This window comes from Lithobates pipiens, unplaced genomic scaffold (assembly GCF_037356315.1).
Source record: "Lithobates pipiens isolate NorthernLeopardFrog02 unplaced genomic scaffold, aLitPip1_a1.2 Scaffold_27, whole genome shotgun sequence".
In the NCBI taxonomy this organism is placed as follows: Eukaryota; Metazoa; Chordata; class Amphibia; order Anura; family Ranidae; genus Lithobates; species Lithobates pipiens.
This window is the reverse complement of record NW_027507788.1, coordinates 116,850,567-116,872,409: the sequence shown is the minus strand read 5'-3', so window position 1 is coordinate 116,872,409 and position 21,843 is coordinate 116,850,567. Positions and strand designations below refer to the sequence as shown.

Here is a 21,843-nt window from a genome sequence, read left to right as displayed (position 1 = left end):
ACTTGATTGTGGGAGACCGCTGTGATATACGGTAAAGGAGGCATTTTTTTTAATAAAGCACACAGACAGGAACACTTGTTATTAGAACACAGAGGGTTTATATAACATTTTAAAAGTTATGAGAGCAGCAGGAGCGGAGGGGGCTGGCACTGACACAGGGGCAGACAGGCAGGGAGGGGAGGGGAGGAAGACAGAGGAGCACCTAGGAGAACAGGAGGACTGCGGATGGCGGAGGCACATAAACTGACAATGGTGTCAGGGCTCAGCAGCCAAGATACACCGTGCTCAGTTTACAGAGGGGAGGTGTTACAGGGGGCCAAATGACACAGCGCAAGCACTGTTCTGTATAACATACTTTAAAGGGACAGGATCCATTATACATTTTTTTGGGGTTAACAAACGCTTTAAACCCAAAAGTGTATTGTTTTTTTGTTTTTTTTTTACCACTACTCTTCCTTTATATTGTCTTCTAAATCTTCCAAATGCAGCATTTGAGAATTTGGATGAAATATCTAGCACTGGGAAACACTTTTTGAAAGAAAAAAAGTGCATTTTATATACAACTATATAGATCAGACCAAAATGAGGGACAAATGAGGGGGAAAGAGGGGCAGATGGACCTTTGTCGAAAACAGGGACAGTCCCTCGAAAACAGGGACAGTTGGGAGATATGAATTCCATTTAAAGAGCTTTGTAAAAAAAAATACTAATACTGTTACCCTGCACTCACCCCCCACTCACCTGCATGAACTGTGGATGTGATGAGATGACTCAATGTTTGGACCATGTCCTTATCTTGCTTTTAGCATGCATCAGTCCAGAGACCACAAATGCATTTGTAGTCTTCTGAAATATCAGACTGTTATCTCTTGATTTACTCAGGATCAATAGTGGGAAAATATTATATGGAAGAATGACAATTGTAAATGCACAGGCAACCGCTAGTGAATTAAAACTATCCCTGGATGAAAACAGGCCCTGAACTGAATTTTACCCAGCTCAGCATTGTACTCTGCCCATATATCAAATAATCTGGGCCACTTATTAAAAAACGAAGGTAACCCTGAGCCCTTAAAACTGAACTACAGGGAAATGGCTAAATACATATAATACATTTAAAAAAAGCTGTTTTACCTTCTCAACAATTTTTATTTCTGCAACCTGTTAGGCGCATAACCATAGGTTAATGGATAAGGAGCTGAAATCATTTGTGTCTTTTATATCTAAGAAGGACAAGAGAACAGCGCCCTCTAAGTGTAGAAAGTAAACAGTTTAATAGTTAAAGCGGAGGTCCACCCTAAAATGGACCTCCGCTCATCGGAATCCCCCCCCCCTCCGGCGCCACAATTGGCACCTTTCAGGGGGGAGGGGGGTGCAGTTACCTGGATAATCCAGGTAACTGCACCCACTTCCGGGATAGCTGTCTGCGGAAAGGGGCGTAGATTACGCCCCTTTCCGCAACTGCCCGCCCCTTTGCGCAAGTGCCCCGCTGCCTGCTGGGAAACACACAGTTCCCAGAGGCAGCGGGGACCGTCCGGATTGCGCCGCGCGGCTCGCGCATGCGCAGTAGGGAACCGGGAAATGAAGCCGAAAGGCTCCATTTCCTGATTCCCATACCCAAGATGGCGGCGGCAGGACCCGACAGACGACCTAGCGATCGGCTTCGGGTGCCGACATCGCGGGCGCGCTGGACAGGTAAGTGTCACTATTTTAAAAGTCAGCAGCTGCAGTATTTGTAGCTGCTGGGTTTAAAAAAAAAAAAAAACGCAGAGTCCCGGTGGACTCCCGCTTTAACAATAGATATGAATAAACTCACAAGAGAGTAGTGGGTACAGGCATAAAGTACAGTTCATCCGCTCTGGCTTCGGGTGGATGCTGGTGTCAATGGCTTGGGTGTATGGTCTGAGATCTGCCCATCCTCCAGCCGCACTGTTGGTCCACAGCGCTTCCAGATGGCTGGAACAATGATCAGCGGTGCACACAGGCGGCGTCACTTCCAGGTCAGGTCAGTGACGAACGTGATGCCACTTGTATGCCAATCGTTATTCCACTGCAGCCGGAGGATAGCCAGATCTCAGACCATACACCCAAGCCGTTGACACCAGCATCCACCCAGAAGCCAGAGCGGATGAACCGTACTTTATGCCGCTACTCTCTGGTGAGTTTATTCATATCTATTGTTAACTGTTAAACTGTTTACTTGCTGCACTTAGAGGGCGCTGTTCTCTTGTCCTTGCATTCCAGAGGTTTTTCCTTCCAAAACTTCTGAACTGGCAGTCCCCTGAGGACAGCATAAAAGCAATCCTTCCATGGACTCAACTTGATGGTCTTATTTTATTGCCCCCTTTGTTTTACCCACCCCATATCCAATCATATATAACAATATTGTCATATCCAGAGTGTGCCATATTATGACACATTATGTGTCAGCAAAAGTGCCCTCCTTCACCCCCCCCCCCCCAAAAAAAAGTCAAGAGGAGGGGAGATTGGGGTGGGTAAATGAACACTGCACAGTGGCAATCCGAGAGATCTGGCTTGTTTCCTCCAGTGCTAAGCTGACAGGAGTAGTGAAGCTGCCTTTACTATTCCTGTCAGCTTGTAGGTAGGAATTCTCCAAGCAGCACCCTACCACCTCACACAATACCACCGTACCCCTCCTGCCCACCCCTTGTCCCAGCCCTGCAGCTACTACAGGGATCTCCACTTGCTTTTGAGTCCTGTACTGAGTGGATGTTTTGCTGCACTGTGACCACAGGAGGTCGGCTTCCCAGCATAGGCGCCATTCAGAAAATACTTTGCATTTCTTGAGTGAATGCAAAGCGTTCTCTGATTGGTCGGGGTGGCAAGGTGGGGCAGTGACATCATACTCTCCCCCTCTTCCAATCAGAAAATGCAAAGCATTCTCTGAAGGGCTCTTTTGTCTAATTTCTGTGTTTAGTAAGCAGTAGACGAGCCGCTTGGCAAGGGACCCAGAAGGAAATAGAGATCATTGGAGGAGAGTTGTCTACCTCTGTGATTTTCAGCTACTGGGGCATTGGCTAGGTATGGCATATACATATTTACATTGGACCAAGCTGGACCAATGTAACTTTGTATAAAATACCCATACCTGGAATTCATCTTTAAAGTGGAGCTCTACCCTAAAGTGAAACTCCTGCTCATCAGAACCCTCCCCACCTCCGGTGCCACAATTGGCACCTTTCAGGGGGAGGGGGGTGCAGATACCTGTATAATCCAAGTATTTGCACCCACTTCCAGGCATAGCTGCAGAATCTGCGGGTATTTACGCCACTTCCTGTCCCTTCCCCGCTGTCTGCTGGGAAACACATTGGCCCCAGGGACAGCAGGGAACGTCCGTATTGCACAGCGCGACTCACGCATGCGCAGTAGGCAACCAGGAAGTGAAGCCGCAAGCCTTAACTTCCTGATTCACATAGCAAAGATGGTGGCGGCAGCACCCAAGAACTGAGCGACAGATCGGCTTCGGGTGCCAACATCACTGACGCGCTGGACAGGTGAGTGTCCATATTTTAAAAGTCAGCAGCTGCAGTATTTGTAGCTAATGACTTAAAAAAAAGCGGTGGAATTCACATAAAGCTGTATTTGAGAAATGCCTATGATATCCCAGGAATGACAGTAAACTTTCTAAGGGTTTGTACACACCATGTCCAGTGACCGGCATTTTTCAAAGGTGGTTTTCTATGAGTCTCGTTAAAGAGGAAGTAAACCCTGATGGGTTTTACTTCCTCATTGTTACCCTGCAAAGGTAAAGCATAATGGGCTACTATGCATTGAATTGTAGCCCATTATGTGTCACTTACCTGACACAGGATCCAGCGATGTCACGATGTCCCCTCTTCCATGAAGCGTCCATCTTCCTTCCGGGTATCACAGCTCCGGCGCTGTGATTGGCCGGAGCCGCGATGACGTCACTCCCGCGCATGTGTGCTGGAGCCGCTGCTAACAGCATGATCGCCGTTATCACCGGCGCGCTCAATGCGCCTGCGCGCCGCTGTCTAGGGCACATGCGCTGTAGACAACGGTGCCTGTCTTTTGCAAGTATCTCCTAAACTGTGTAGGTTTAGGAGATATTTCTTGCACCTACAGGTAAGCCTTAATCTAGGCTTACCTGTAGGTCAAAGTGGTCTGTAAGGGTTTACAACCACTTTAACTACGCATATAAATGCATGCAAATGCACGTTACTGCACAGCCATTTTCAGTGCATTTGTATGTTTAGCATGGTGTGAAAGGATCCTAAAGAGTATAATTGTTTTGTGATAAAAGTTAAAGTGACTCACTTCATTCATTTATTTAATAATATGCAATGCTATATACCCTAAAAGGAAGAAAAACACTCAAGCACATGTCATTTCAACAGAAAAAACACAGAGCGAATATTGCATGCGTTGTGTAGTAATGCTTCTTGCCTGCAAGACCATCACCAGTTTTTGTTAAGTTCTAATGAAAAGAGAAATGGCTACAAAATAAAGGCGGAAAATCCCTTTAATATATAGAAAAATCACTTTAAACCAACAATCATTTCCTGCCAACCACTTTCATTAATGTTTACATTTGCCTTTTTCCCCGTGTTACTATCATTTGACTAATGCATACGTTGAATTAATCATGAAAGTCTTTCATCTGTCACTACAGCAGGTTCTGAAAACACTTATTACAATGGAGAGTGTGTTTTCAAATACAGTGCCTGGAAGATTCAAAGGACACGCCGAGAAAATGCAAAACGCGGTCCAATCAGCACACTAGGCAGAGCGTACAATACTTCCTGTTAATCTAAACTTCGAACAGACCAACCCTACATGGTTAGCTTTTTGTTCAAACGTTTGTATGAAGTTTTGAAAAATCTTTTGTCAGAGCATTCATTGATGCCATCATTGATTCAACTAATTTCATTCAATAGTCCTTAAAGTGGTTGTAAATCCTTAGACCCCTTTCACACTGGGGCGTTTTTCAGGCGTTTTTCAGGCACTTTAGCGTTAAAAAAGCGCCTATAAAGCGTTTGAAAGAAGCCTGATCTGCAATCCCAATGTGAAAGCCCAAGTGCTTTAACCACTTCCCACCCGGCCAATGCATATATACGGCCGGGTGGGAGCCGTCTACTCCTGATAGGACGTTCAGGAACGTCCTTCAGGAGTAGCGGGATCGCGCGCGCGCGTGCCCGCGCAGCGGCGCGATCCCGATGTGCTCGTGTCACCCGGACACGGCACATCTCAGATCGGCAGGAGGGCTCTGTGATTGGCCCTCCTGATCACATGACGGCCGTGTCCAATCACGGCCATCATGTGATGTAAACAAACAGCCGGTTGCTAGGCAATCGGCTCTCCTCTCCTCACACGGAAGTCACCGCTGAGGAGAGGAGAGCAGAATGCTGCAGCCGGCTGATGATCAGTGAGTATGGGCTGCTTTTTACAGCTTTTTACTCACTGATCATCAGTGTAGTGTAAACACACAACACACCACACAGTACAAACACAGTCCCCACATATGTCCCCAAAACACACATGTCCCCAAAACATACATGTCCCCAAATAATAAAAACACATGTCCCTAATAATAAAAACATGTCCCCCACATATGTCCCACTAAAATCACATGTCCCAATGATTATCTGCACACATATGTACGTGATCACCTGCACACATATGTACATGATCATTTGCGTACATATGTCCGTGATCACACAAACCAATTATTATACACTTAACGGAATTTTTTTTACCAAAAACATGTAGCAGAATACATTTTGGCTTAAATTTATGACAAAATTAGATTTTATTGGATTTCTTTTCAAATAGAAAAAAGAAAATATTGTTTTTTTTCCAAATTTCCGCTTTTTTTGCGCTTATATCGCAAAAAAAAAACGGAGTCGTGAATAAATAACACCAAAATAAAGCTCTATTTGTGCGAACAAAATGATAACAATTTCATTTGGGTACAGTGTAGCATGACCGCGCAATTGTCACTGAAAGCGCTAGAGCGCTGAAAGCTGAAAATTGGGCTGGGAAGGAAGGGGGCGAAAGTGCCCTGTATTGTAGTGGTTAAGAGCCCTTTCACATTGCCAAACTAGCAGCTCTTTACCAGCGTTTTTCGAGTGCTAGTGGGGCGCTTTTAACCCCTGCTAGTGGCCAAATAAAGGGTTAAAAGTGCCCACAAATCACCACTGCCAAAAGCGCTTTGCAGGCACTTTTCAGGCGTTTCCCATTGATTTCAATGGGAAGAGGCGCTTTAGGAGCGGTGTATTCACTGCTCCAAAAGCGCTGCAAAGAAGCTGAGTGCATGACTTTTTTTGACGCCCTGCCAGCGCAGCGCCTCAGTGTGAAAGCGCTCGGGCTTTCACATTGGGATTGCAGTAGCGGCTTCTTTCAGGCGTTTTACAGATGCTTTTTTTTTAAGCTAAAGTGAAAAACGCCATAGTGTGAAAGGTATCTCAGTGTGAAAGCACTCTGGCTTTCACATTGGGATTGCAGATGAGGCTTCTTTAAAGAACTTTACAGGCACATTTTTTAACACTAAAGCGCCTGAAAAACTCCCCAGTGTGAAAGGGGTCTAACATATACCCAGTGAAGTGATTGGCCTCAGGTGATGCACAGATCCTCATACATAAGATGTACCTGTTTATCTGCAGTCTTCTCTTCTCTACACCCATTCAAAGTCCAAAATTTGTATAGCTTGTCTGAGAGTTCAGAAAAAAAGGGAGTGGAGAGCTGAAGTTACACTCTGCAGAGCTCAGTGAGGAAAGCTCTGATAGCCGATTGGAGGGAAGGGACACACCCACTTCACACAGCACACAAGAACAGAGCTGAGGCTGTCAGTTAGCTGGAGGTCCCTCCATGACACCTTTTTTCTATTGGTGTCATAAAAATTTACCAGAAGTGATTCATGCTGATAGCAGAAGAAATAAACAGCCGACAAAAATTACACTTATGCCTCGTACACACGATCGGATTGTTGGCCAACAAAACCGTGGAATTTTGTCTAAAGGGTGTTGGCTCAATCTTGTCTTGCATACACACAGTCACACAAATGTTGGCCAACAATTACAAAGGTAGTGAAGTACAAGATGTGCTACGTGGTTTTTCAGCTCTTTAGCGCCACCCTTTGGGCTCCTTCTGCTAATTTTGTGTTAGTAGAAGTTTGGCGAGTGTTGATTTGCGCTTTTCATTTCATTTCTGAACAACCATCCGTCAACCAGCCATGTTGTGGAATCGGAGGAGATAACTTGTTATTTATTATTGGCCTTGGAGTTATTGCTTTGACATAATTTTTTTGGTTGAATGATTTGCTTTGGTGTATTTTCTATATTTTTGGATGCATAGAATGCACTATTGGAAGATAGCATGTCTACTTTTTTTTTAATGCACAATAAAAAAAATTGTGGAGAATAATATTTGGCTCTGTGTTTTACTTCAAATGACAGTTTGCATGTTTTTACATGTAACTACCTACTCCCAATGTAAAATTGACAAGGGACACCAACATAGTTGTATCTTTGATCTTATAAACTACGGGATAATGGTGTTGTGGTAACTTGCCCAAATAAAAAAAAAAAGCATAATAATATTATTCTTGATATCACTAGAAAAAAAAGCCTTTGAAAATGTGTTTGCAATAACTCCATCAGTATCACCAGCAAAGCAGCTTCATTATTATCCCATTAAAGAAGAAGAGAATGTGCTCTGCATTTGGAGATTTCATAATTTGCCACGTCACAAATGTTAATTCACCATTATGAACACTAAGACCGACCGCTCCTGCTTCCGAGCATGCGTGTTTGTACTTTGGACTTTTGTCCGACGGACTTGTGTACACACGATCGGAAATTCTAAAATACATTTGTTGGCGAAAAATCTGAAAACATGCTAGCCAACATGTGTTGCAGGAAAGTCCGACAACAATTGTCCGATGGAGCGTACACATGGTCGGATTTTCCACCAACAGCCTGACATGCAACATTTCCCATCGGAAAATACAATCGTGTGTTACGGGGCTTTAGTGCTCTGGATTGACACAAGAACGCACTATAGAGGGATATGCTTTGTTCATATTTCATACCTGCAACCACTTTAAAGCAGATTTTCGCCCCCATATTTAGTTTTTAAAACCCCTGCTTACCCGGTGATGTGTTCAGCATATCTTGGGGTAGATAATTAAAAAAGAAAAAAAGAAAAAAAAAGCTTGCTATTCATGTAGAGGACCAGAGGAAGGGTAGAGCAGAGGGATAACGCTTTGGAGGGTGAAGATCTGCTTTAAACATTTCTTCCAAACTTGTGACTTGAATGGATTCCCAGATGTAATAAATTGGTGTCTTTTATTGCTTATGAAATCAGTGAAAGAATACAGGCATACCCCTGTACTGCAAAGCAAAATGTGTTCCTGCCTCCTCTGCGCCACCCTTTAACTTGCTCTTAAAGCAGTAGTAAACAGCGCTGTGTGTTTTTTTTATTTTTGCATCCTGCAAGGCAATGTCATAATGTGCTAGTGTGCATCGCATACTAGCACATTATGTGACACTTACCTTAGAACAAAGCCCTCCAGCAGCTGAAGGCGCTTCCATCTTCACCTGATCTTCTTTCCAGGTTCGCAGACTCCGGCTGTGTGACTGGCCGGAGCCGCAATGACATCACTCCCACACATGCGCATGGGAGCCGCCATTTACAGCACAGGACTCTGAAGGAATGGCCCAGGTGGCAGCTTGGTCACTTTACAATGTGTGCGCTCCCAGCACAAGAATCCTCAACCCTCATGAATGTATATGTGCAGCCTGTGGGCATTAGTCCCCCCTCCCTGTCCCTGCACATACTGTATGTGTTATATGGCCCCCAAGAGGTTAATTGTATAAGTATATTGCATATTTAGAAGTATGTTTCTATATATATATATATATATATATATATATATATATATATATATATATATATATATTATTTTTGTCAACCCATGGGTTGTTATGCTACATATACTGTGTATATACACACACATATACACACATACACACATATACATATACACATACACACACACACACACTTTGGTACATACACACATATATACACACACACACACACACACACACACACACACACTTCGTACATACATACACACACACACTGTGTATATACATACACACACACACATACATACACACACCCACATATACATATACACACACACACATATACACACACACTGTGTACATACCTACACACACCCGCATATACATATACACACACACACACTGTGTACATATATTTACACACATATACTAGAATCTACTTTGATTTTATTGTTCTTTCATACAATTAGAGACCACACATCACTATTTAAAAAAAACAAATTCTATTGCACACAAAGTTTCTACATTCAGGTGAAAATGTAACCCGCACATGCATTACAATATAAGATTTTGAAGATCACATTAACAGAACTTTGGTCACTCAGATAAAAAAAAGACACATTTTCCTTTCTTTGCCATCAATCTTTTGTCACTTTGGTCCAAAATAATGATCGATTTGCCCTATTAACCATTAAGGAATTGACAAAATGTTTAGAAAACAAACATTCTTATATGAAATTGTAACCATGTATGGCCAGCTTTAGCCTCCCTAAAATGTATATTTTGGTTTATGCCAGCAAGCTGAAGAATGAACTCACCTCTTACTAGGGAACTCCAGACATTTCAGTCAGAATGTTCAGCTCTACTTAAAGAAGAACTCCAGGAATTGCACCTACAGGACTTATCTCTTTTATATACTATTTCCATTTTTACTGATCACCAGGTTTCCAGCTATTGCTATACTTCTGGTGCTCAAACCTTGGGGTCACCAATCCTGCAGCTGCTCTGCCCACCCTTCCTCTCCTATGGGCCAATCATGAAATCATGGAGACTGTGAGCCAGGTCTTCTCATCCACATCAGTGCCTGACCGCACAAATGCACTTCTGTAAGAATGGTCAAACATTCCCATAGACACACTCCTAAACCTTGTCCACAGCCTTCCCAGAAGAGTTGAAACTGTTATAGCTGCAAAGGGTGGGCCAAATCAATACTGAACGCTATGGACTAAGATTGGGATGTGTAAAGGCAGATGTCCCAATACTTTTGGTAATACAGTGTATATCTTTATTGAGGTTTCTATGTTTTGTACTTCTCCTCAGTAGCAGACACATACAGTACACTGTTTGGGTACCTTAAGGAACATAGCTGTATAGGGTTTTCTACACTCACAGTTTCTTTCAACATGTTGCACTTAGTATAGGACCCCCCAAGTGCACATTTATGGCTCATGCACACTGCAGCTCAAAGGAGCTCAAAGAAGTGGCTCCTACAGGCTTTTGAGCTCTAATTTTTTTTTTTTTGTCTAGAAACTCCCATCCATGTTAGCCAAAGTGTCCATGCACACTATGACTTTATCAGGCATTTTTTAGGCATACGCTCTTACAGGTAGAAAAAAAACCCCACCATGCTCACATTTTTGAGAGGAGCTAGTACCCCAAAGAGCTCAAAAGAGCTCAAAGAAGTGTGAAAACCTTTGTTCCGGCTTTTTGTTCTGTTTATACAGTGGTTAAGAAAATACTATCTATGTTTGTGAAAATAAAAGCCTTTGGTCAAAAAAGCTCAAAGGAGTTTGAAGAAGCTTGAAGAAAATATAAAAAAACGCACAAGAGCACAAAAAAGCATAAGCTTCTTCAAGCTGAAATAAAAGCTCAAATGCCTGTAAAAACAGCTTTTTTTTGGCTGCAGGAGGCATAAGCCCTTATGTTGCCACCCATAACTTTTTAGTATGCCCCCCATTGGAAGGAGCCCTTTTCTACAGCCTTTATGGTCCCTCTTCCAATTGATGGGCAACAATACCCACTGTAGTACCAGCCTGCACTACTTTAGGTACCCAAGTCTGTTTGTATACATGGTATGTTTGGCCATTCTCTGATCACTTAATGTATGTACCATGCGGGCGGTACCAGCCTGTTATTTATGGATGTAAGCACTGATTATCTGTTTGTATTTGTTCTTGGTATATGACAAAGTTGCTACCCACGTGTGGGGGCTAAGGCCTCATGCACGTGGGTATGCTCCAAACATGCTGCCGTAGACAGCACCGTAGAAAGCGCCGAAGAAAGCGGTGACTGTCTTTTTGTAAATATCTCCTAAACCGTGTACGTTTAGGAGATATTTCTTGGACCTACAGGTAAGCCTTAATCTAGGTTTACCTGTAGGTCAAAGTGGTTTGTAAGGGTTTACAACCACTTTAAATAGATGTCATTTATATGCATCCTACCAGGGCGGTGAGGGCCGATGAAACAGCTTCTGCACCCTTTACACTAAACAATGGAACTAGACAAGGATGCCCTCTGTTCTCCTTTATTTTCATTCTTACATTGGAGCCCTTCCTTAAATACATTAGAAACAAATCTCAATATACCAGGATTGTGGTCTATATCAAAGACTTTAATTCTTTATCACCAAACCTGCACTAACTTTTCCCAATCTACTAGTTGAAGCTAAGCAATATGAAAAACTATCAATTTCACTCACTGATGACCAGAAAAACATGCTCCAACCTTGGAACAAAAATGACCCCTACGATAGATGAAATATTTGCAGCAAACCTCCCCTGCATCAAACAGAAGCTGCAGGAATGGCATAAAGACATCTATACATAGTCTGACATAAATGCCATCCCTAAATTGCATATCCCCCCCCCCCCATACTTTATTTGTTTCAGACTCTACTGACAGCTACCAGCCTCATTCCTCCATACTCTCCTTCTGGAATTTACTCACTCACGCCTGGGTCAGCAAGGAACCCAGATTAGTTTACAAACTCATTGACATTACTCAAAGTCTATGGAGACATTGACTTCCCAGACCCAAATAAATACTATCAAGCAACGCATTTAACCAGGACAGTAGACTAACGTAGATGCTCGCTCACAAAACAATAAATAACCTTGAAGCAAGAAACTAAAAAAATCCCTTTCAATGACCATCATGGCTTGACCACAAGCATGCCAACCTACTCAAAACTTATTCCACTGTTGGCCCAATCATAAAGTCCATACTGCTATAGGATGCATTACTCCTCTGGATGCATGCCATTTCAGGAATGACTCCTATGATGGGTAATCCGTCCTTCCTTCCTGGCCCAAACAATAAACATCTCACATCCCCCCTTAAAGCCAACAAATTCAGACTCTAAGGCTTTTTAATCCCTGTGGGTGTCTTACAAATATCAGAATTTCAGGGGGTGATGGGACCCCTCCTTAGTCACTAGGAAGCAATGCAACTGTCACACTTTTTTACTGTCCCATACCAAAATGTCTCTCTGAAATGATCGCTTCTTAAATTTTGGGGTTGGCTTACTGAAGACAACTAGGCTGTTCACTTTGAAAGGGGGAATTGCAATTTGCAAGGGAATTTTCCCCAGAGCTTAGTGAATGAGGAGAAGCTCTTCTGATTTCCATCATCCAATCATGTGCAAGCAAAAACACCATTTTTATTTTTTATATTTTTTTATTGCATGTAATTGGATATTCTTTGCAAAGTGAAACTGTACCACAGTCACTGTTTTCTGGTTCAAATTACCTCACAAATGGCAATTTCCCTTGCAAAGTGAACAGCTTATTTGCTTTTAGTAGTTTGGCCCCTTTTTGTACAGAATCCAGTAGACACACAGGGGGTTATTTACTAACACTAAAGAGTGCAAAATCTGGTGCAACTCCACATAGAAACCAATCAGCTTCCAGGTTTTATTGCCGAAAAATAATCGAACAAGCTAAAGTTAGAAGATGATTGGCTAGCATGCACAGCTGCTCCAGATTCTGAGTGCACTGGTTTTAATAAATCAATCCCACACTTTCAAGAAGGTATTGTTACCTTACTGTTTTGCTGAAAGAATACACACCACCTTATATTTGTGCATGGGAAAAAAAAATCTGAGGGCATCCTTTACCCCACAGCAAATAGAAGACATCTTGTTTTGCCAATCATTTCACTATAGCTAGGAGATTTCAAGATTGTGATTATAAGACACATTGGTGCCGGGTTCCACCTGTTCTCCATACAATTTACCCACACATGAATTAGCTTTGTTGGTGTTGCAAAGGATCTGACGGGTACACCATTATACAATCCACTGCCAGAATCTGTAGTATGACTACCTCCCTCTCTGAAGAAACAAGAACTACCCCTTCACTAGGCTTATGATTCTCCAAAATCAATGAAATAAATGTTTTGGAAGATTTAAGAAGAACATTATCAAGAGGAAACATTTTGGAGGACGTGGTATTACTAGACAGAGTTCTCTCACTTGTAGAAGTATTGGATGTCGGACAACAAGGGATTAGCCATGAATATGGAAATATTGAGCTACTGGACCAAATCCAAACAGTGAGGGCACTTGAACAGCCTTGTCCTACTTTCCACCCCCATACCCCCCACACCCCTCCCTCCCAGACCCTACCCATCCTTCTATATCACCCCCTCCTTCTTTTCTCTTCTTCTTTATTCCCCTTATGTTTTGCCTGGCATTCTCTACAGTTCCTTCCCGTCCCTTTGTTGAAGATAAAGGCTGAGGATGCAACCTGTGTTAATTTCACAACACCTAACACAGACTATAAAACTGCTGCTACTTTCCATATTTGCTGGCAGGTTGTATTGTGTAAGTTATTTGTACATTTGCCTTGATTTTGGATTGTGTGAGCCACTTTGTAACAACTTCTTTGCTCACAAATGTGTAAATACATCCTTTGTCCCTATAAATGAAGAATTTCACAAAGCAGTAGTATAGCCACTGTTGCTTTATAAAACTGTCTCCCTAATATCATTCAACACCACAATCGAGCCTACGTTACTATACAAAAACCAAATACAAGTACAGTCATATATAAAGATGTGAATGTGATTTTATTACAAGATCAGATTCCTATTTTTGGCGGCTGGACAAGTTTGTAAATTTTATTCTGCATTGTGTAAATCAGACATATGGAAAAACAGTAGCGTCTATAAGTTGTCCCTGTTCTATGAATCTCTATTTTAACAGTCCATCAGCTTTTACTCATTTTTACAACAGTAAGAGCGTTCGAAATAAATCAGACAAATTCACTTAGAATTCTATCTTCTATTAAATACAGATTACTGGAATTCCTCCTTTAATTTAGTCATTCAGTAAATTAAGTGCCCTGTTAATAACTTCATTATATGGCGTCCACAAGCACCTATTGTTTAGTGAAAATGTAATGAAGGGGATAGGAAGACTGTCACCATTCAGCCCAAACAGTTTGGAAACGATGACGACAGAAGGGGGTGCAGGGTCAGCGTATGAATTGGATTTGCATTTGGGGGGTTTCCTAATGTCAATCGGTAAATGCCAGCCTTGGGCAATCTGTTGTGTGTGTGTGAGCTGAGAAAGAGGATGGTGTACGTTTTTAGGAACAACAACCCTAGCAGAGTATCAAATGCATTCCTACTTCCCAAAATCACACACACTCCTCTCCTGCAATATACAAATCACTGCTTATCAGACAGAAGAAGGTCTGCAAGTATATAAATAGCCCTGTGACAGTCACTCAGCCATGGAGCTCACTTCCCAGCCCAACGGTTAGCAATAACACAGATCCACATATTTAAAACTTTCTCTAAAGACCTTCCAATTGTTTAGAATGAGCTCTTTGCAGACTTGACTTAATAAGGCATGTTGCCAGATCTGTTTTTGCACAGTCCTTTCCATGAAAGACATAAGACCGGGCTGAACAAGGAAACAGAATGACACATGGAAGATCTACACACAGGGATCTGTTCTTCAGGAGAACACAAGAAGAAGATCCCTCCTGGACAGACAGACAGACGGACAGGGATGCTGCACTCAGTACATACATAATAGTCAGATCTACAAATGGATTCCTGGAGCTGTGTTCTCATTTAGTCCAAGAAAATACAAAATTCTCTATCCATTATCATTTTTTGGGGACAAAACCACTTGTGTCTAGGGATGAACAGAGAGTTTTTGGCATAATTCATTTTTCTGCATAATTACCAAAGCGTAAACTCTATGCTTCGCTCATTTCAGTGTAATTAGGGAAGTTTGCATAGGTGTGCGCAGTCCATTGCATTAGAGTGTGCACACCAAAGCTCAAACACACATGCGTGTGTGTGAATATATATATACAGTATATATATATATATATATATATATATATATATATATATATATATATATATATCACACTCTTATAAATAAAAAAACAAAAAAACATTTTAAAGTGTATTAAAACATGGACAGTGTCAGCACAGCATTGGACGTGTCAGTAGAGCAGAGGTTGGTGTCAGTAGGACAATGAATGGTGTCAGTCAGTCAGTCAGTAGAGAAAAAGGTGGTGTCAGTAGGGCAGTGGATGCATTTTATTTTATTTTTTAGATTTTTTTTACAATTTTATTTTTTAAATTAGTTTTTACAATATTATTCTTTTTTTTTGTTTTAGGAACCCCTGTTGGGAGGCTTTGGTGAGCTTTTGAGACAGAGAAAGGGACTGAGGACACAGATTCCCCAATCCCTTTCTCTGCAGCCTCAGCTGCACTGGACAAAAATTGAATGGGAAGTGCTCTGTGCTGAGAAGCTTTTTGTTTATTCACAGACTGAAGCATAGTAAACACAATTTCAGTTATGAATGTACAGAGTGAGTGATCAGTTCCAATCACTCATTGTGTTCATTTGGAAAAGGAAGGGGCCAGTAAATGACACTGGTGCCCAGGCAGCAGGGGGAATCTGCGCCACATGGGTGATTAGCATACCCGGGACACTCTGGGAGCACACCTATGGTAGTTTAGTTGATTTAATTTATTGCTTTTTGTAATTGTGCCTATTTTTTTCCCTCCATTTGATCATTGTCCTGATTGATCTATTAGATCATCATGACAGAATTATTACAAGTGTTTCAATAGAGTGGTGGTGTTGAATCAATCTGAACTGATGGCAATAAGGGAAGGCAAACAGAAAGGTGGGTGAGTCATTTATAATCCTTATGTACGTAAAAAGTGGGACAGGAAGGGGCAGCATCAAATGCTAGTTAGGTGTGCTTCAAGGAACATGCTGATAGCAGGAGAGATCAGAGTGAAAGAAAATTGATCTGCTGCTCAATCACCCTGCAATCACAGGCTGGGGACAGGGAACTGACCTTGCTTCATAAAGAAAAAGTCATGTCACCAGCCTGGCTGTACTGTTTGGCAGTTTGGTTAATCACAATGCTGAATGGACAGAAATGCAAACCCTTTGGCATGTACCATTGTCTCCATGTACTGTATGTCATTTATCTGTGTGTTTATTTCTTTGAGTTAAAGTGATACTAAACTCTGGGTAGAAAAATGTTATTCCAGTATGTACTCACCTTCCTTTGCTCTCATCCTCCTCTAAATCTCCAAATTCCTTGTTTTTATCTGCTGTGATCTGACTACCTGTTGCAGGGTGGCTGTTTGCCCTCCATTGGCCCAATGTATGTAGGAAGGTGGCCACGTTCTCGTACTTACTCCAGATGTAGACTATGGACTATGGGAATTGTAGTGTGTATAGAGCAGTCTACATGACCCCAACCAATGTGCATTGCTTATTCCAAACAAAAGGAAGTGTGGGGGAGAAAAAAAGGTTTGGGAGCTCACTAAGGATATTACAAGGAGGCAGAAAGACACAGAAAGGGTTTCATGAAAAATAGATTACAGGGCCATTAAGTAGTGCTTGTGTTGTGTGTGTGTTATTTTTGGAGAATGAGGATATTGTTTAGTGTCTCTTTAAGTTGACAAAATGATGATAGGTATTTACTGTGCTCAAAAAAATAATAATAATAACTAAATAATAATAATAACAAAAATAATAATAATAATAATAATAAAAAAATAATAATAATAATAACACAATAATAACAATAATAATAATAATAAAAGAATGCTTCAACATGTGTTGTATGTTGTAATGATAATACCTCATTTATACTGCAAATAAATATTACAAACAAAAACAAAACTCAGCAAAAAACAAAACACAGACAAGGAAAGCCTCATCAGAGCTCCCCTCCCCATAGATCCCATCTCTATAGTAAGTATCCAGTGACTTTATACTGTCCTCTTCCTCCAGTGCTTTTCTTTGTATGAATATAATGGGATCTGATGGGACTAATGATCTCCTGTCTTCCTGGCACAAGTACAGCTCCAGGAGAGTTCACTTTATCTCTAGAACCCCTCAGAAGAAATTTAAGTCCCTCTACAACCTACAAGAAGCATCTCCCAGTCTCCTTCCCTCTTCACTCCATAATGGGGAGAAGAAATCTCCTGATTTACCAACATTCAGGTGAAATTAATGTTATTTCTCTACTCATGAACCCCATTAAATGGCAGATTTTCTATCTTCTCCATGAAACATAGCAACATATACATTACACATTATGTATACATAGAGGACATTCTGCTTGCTGATCAGCACTGCACATACTCAGCCATGCCTTACTGCTGTGTATTCCTGTGTAGTTGTCAGATCTCCTGTACAGAGGGAAGTTGCTGTAAATAAAGGTGAGATGACAAGTAGAAGGAGCCCCCCTCCCCCCACATTACCTGTCCAGCCCAGCAGACACCCGGAGATCAGCAGTAGGAGATGCATGGTCCAACCTCAGCACAGCACCCTGCAGAGGATGAACTACACTGACAGCACAGGCAACGGTGACGTCACGGGAGGGGCGGGAAGGGGGTGTGGACAGAGCCTGGGAGCTCAGCTGTTGCTATTGGTTAATTCCCTCCGCTGAAGGATGACAGATGGGTCCGCGTGCCGGGCAGAAGTGTGAATAACAGCACGGGACAGATCACTGTACAGAATAAGATCACCGTATATAATACACACCGGGCTCAGATCACCGTATATAATACACACAGGGCTCAGATCACTGTATATAATACACACAGGGCTCAGATCACTGTATATAATACAGACCGGGCTCAGATCACTGTATATAATACAGACCGGGCTCAGATCACTGTATATAATACACACCGGGCTCAGATCACCGTATATAATACACACCGGGCTCAGATCACTGTATATAATACACACCGGGCTCAGATCACTGTATATAATACACACCGGGCTCAGATCACTGTATATAATACACACCGGGCTCAGATCACCGTATATAATACACACAGGGCTCAGATCACTGTATATAATACACACCGGGCTCAGATCACTGTATATAATACAGACCGGGCTCAGATCACCGTATATAATACACACAGGGCTCAGATCACTGTATATAATACACACAGGGCTCAGATCACTGTATATAATACACACCGGGCTCAGATCACCGTATATAATACACACAGGGCTCAGATCACTGTATATAATACACACCGGGCTTCATACACATCACTGTATATAATACACACCAGGCTCCATACAGATCACTGTATATAATACACACCGGGCTCAAATCACTGTATATAATACACACCGGGCTCCATACAGATCACTGTATATAATACACACCGGGCTCAAATCACTGTATATAATACACACCGGGCTCAGATCACCGTATATAATACACACAGGGCTCAGATCACTGTATATAATACACACCGGGCTCAGATCACTGTATATAACACAGACCGGGCTCAGATCACCGTATATAATACACACAGGGCTCAGATCACTGTATATAATACACACAGGGCTCAGATCACTGTATATAATACACACCGGGCTCAGATCACCGTATATAATACAGACCGGGCTCAGATCACCGTATATAATACACACAGGGCTCAGATCACTGTATATAATACACACCGGGCTTCATACACATCACTGTATATAATACACACCAGGCTCCATACAGATCACTGTATATAATACACACCGGGCTCAAATCACTGTATATAATACACACCGGGCTCCATACAGATCACTGTATATAATACACACCGGGCTCAAATCACTGTATATAATACACACCGGGCTCCATACACATCACTGTATATAATACACACCGGGCTCAGATCACTGTATATAATACAAACCGGGCTTCATACACATCACTGTATATAATACACACCGGGCTCAAATCACTGTATATAATACACACCGGGCTTCATACACATCACTGTATATAATACACACCAGGCTCTATACACATCACTGTATATAATACACACTGGGCTCAGATCACTGTATATAATACACACCGGGCTTCATACACATCACTGTATATAATACACACCGGGCTCAAATCACTGTATATAATACACACCGGGCTTCATACACATCACTGTATATAATACACACCAGGCTCCATACACATCACTGTATATAATGCACACCGGGCTCAGATCACTGTATATAATACACACCGGGTTCCATACACATCACTGTATATAATACACACCGGGCTCAGATCACTGTATATAATACACACCGGGTTCCATACACATCACTGTATATAATACACACCGGGCTCAGATCACTGTATATAATACACACCGGGCTCCATACACATCACTGTATATAATACACACCGGGCTCAGATCACTGTATATAATACAAACCGGGCTCCATACACATCACTGTATATAATACACACCGGGCTCAGATCACTGTATATAATACAAACCGGGCTTCATACACATCACTGTATATAATACACACCGGGCTCAAATCACTGTATATAATACACACCGGGCTTCATACACATCACTGTATATAATACACACCAGGCTCTATACACATCACTGTATATAATACACACTGGGCTCAGATCACTGTATATAATACACACCGGGCTTCATACACATCACTGTATATAATACACACCGGGCTCAAATCACTGTATATAATACACACCGGGCTTCATACACATCACTGTATATAATACACACCAGGCTCCATACACATCACTGTATATAATGCACACCGGGCTCAGATCACTGTATATAATACACACCGGGTTCCATACACATCACTGTATATAATACACACCGGGCTCAGATCACTGTATATAATACACACCGGGCTCCATACACATCACTGTATATAATACACACCGGGCTCCATACACATCACTGTATATAATACACATCGGGCTCCATACACATCACTGTATATAATACACACAATACGGTGATGTGCAAAGAGCCACACAGACAACACACAGATCACAAGACAGACAGTGCATGGTATGCTGATCACTGCCTGTCAGGGGGCTGACTGTGAACAAATAATAGAGGTTCAGGAGTCAAGGCTGCTATTAGCAAGCAATCACGGGGCTCCATACAGCCTACCTGACAACCCCCCCCCCCCCCCACCTCCGAACATATCAAATGATATTTTTGCTAAAATTATACCCTTATCGATAAATACCAATTTACTTTAATAGCACTACTCTGCAAGTGCCCCACACCCACGTGCAAAGCATGCAGGAGTACTATTGTGTGGTTAAAGCAGGCGGTGGGAAGACAATATAAAACATTTGAACAAGTCCCCTTTTTTTTTTAAATTAGTTGTTAGAATTTGAAAAAAAATTTAAGTTTTTAGAATTTTTTATTTTACCTTTTATTTTTCCAGGCAGGGGGCTTTGGTGAAATATTAGCAGTCTAAACAGACCCCCTGATTTCTCACATTTGAAACAGAGAAAGGGACTGAAGTTCATTGGTCCCTTTCTCTCAGTCTCGGCTGCACTGGATCCACAAGTGTCATCAATAAGGCAGTACAGCTGGCCCTGCTGCCCTTTAGAACTGAGAGTGTCCGGGCCCCATACAGGAGGGCTGGCGGTACTGTAATCTGACATTTTATTTATGGGCAGATGGTCACCTTAACTTAAAGCGGGAGTCCGCCGTGAGTCCGTCGTTTTTTTTTTTTTAAAAGCCAGCAGCTACAAATACTGCAGCTGCTGACTTTTAAAGTAATGACACTTACCAGCGCGCCCGCGATGTCGGAACCCGAAGCCGATCTCTCGATCATCTCTCAGGTGCTGCTGCCGCCATCTTGGGTATGGGAATCAGGAAGTGGAGCCTTTCGGCTTCATTTCCCGGTTCCCTACTGCGCATGCGCGAGTCGCGCTGCGCAATAAGGATGGTCCCCGCTGTCTCTGGGATCCGTGTGTTTCCCAGCAGGCAGCGGGGGACCTTCGGAAAGGGGCGTAGATTCTGCAGAAAGGGGCGTACCTTCTGCAGAATCTACGCTGGAAGTGGGTGCAGATACCTGTACTGTACAGGTACCTGCATCCCCCTCCCCCCTGAAAGGTGCCAATTGTGGCGCCAGAGGGGGGGGATGGTTCCAATGAGCGGAAGGTCCACTTTAGGGTGGACCTCCGCTTTAATAAAAAGGAAACAGTTGGGACTTTATATGAGGTTTTGAACAACTAGAACAAATGCCTCCAACCCTAATATATGAAAGAAGGGGGAGGATGAAGAAATTTATAGAATTTATTCCATACAGATTGATAACATGATAATGGCATAACATAGTAACATATAAGTTGATATTATAGGCAGGGATAAAAACCAAACTCATAGACATGTATCTCCATGGTAAAAATGATTCAAATATTGATTAAATCGGTACACTCCAATAAGCCTAGTATGAGTAATATTGATAAGATGGTAATCTTGAATGTATTAAGAAAGGCATCTGATGGCTCTGAATCGGTACACTCCAATGAGCCTCGCATATGCAATATTGATAGAATGGTAATCTTGAATTGTATTAAGAAGGTGGTTTGGCTGCTCTTATTCCAATTGTTGTAGTTTTCCCTTTCCCCCTTTTTTGAATTGTATTAGGAAAAGCATCTAATGGCTCAAC

General features: G+C 42.1%; 1 protein-coding gene across 4 annotated transcripts in view; it reads right to left on the bottom strand.

Annotated features, from left to right (window-relative positions):
* The window catches only part of MCAM (melanoma cell adhesion molecule), a 146,483-nt gene extending 128,743 nt beyond the window's left edge, over positions 1 to 17,740 (bottom strand). For all 4 annotated transcript variants that reach the window (XM_077457394.1, XM_077457396.1, XM_077457395.1 and 1 more), the window contains exon 1: positions 17,610 to 17,740. In XM_077457394.1, coding sequence (XP_077313520.1) covers positions 17,610 to 17,655 — 46 coding nt within the window. In that variant the 5' untranslated portion in view covers positions 17,656 to 17,740. The remainder of the gene's footprint in view (positions 1 to 17,609) is intronic.
* Positions 17,741 to 21,843: the final 4,103 nt, after the last annotated feature.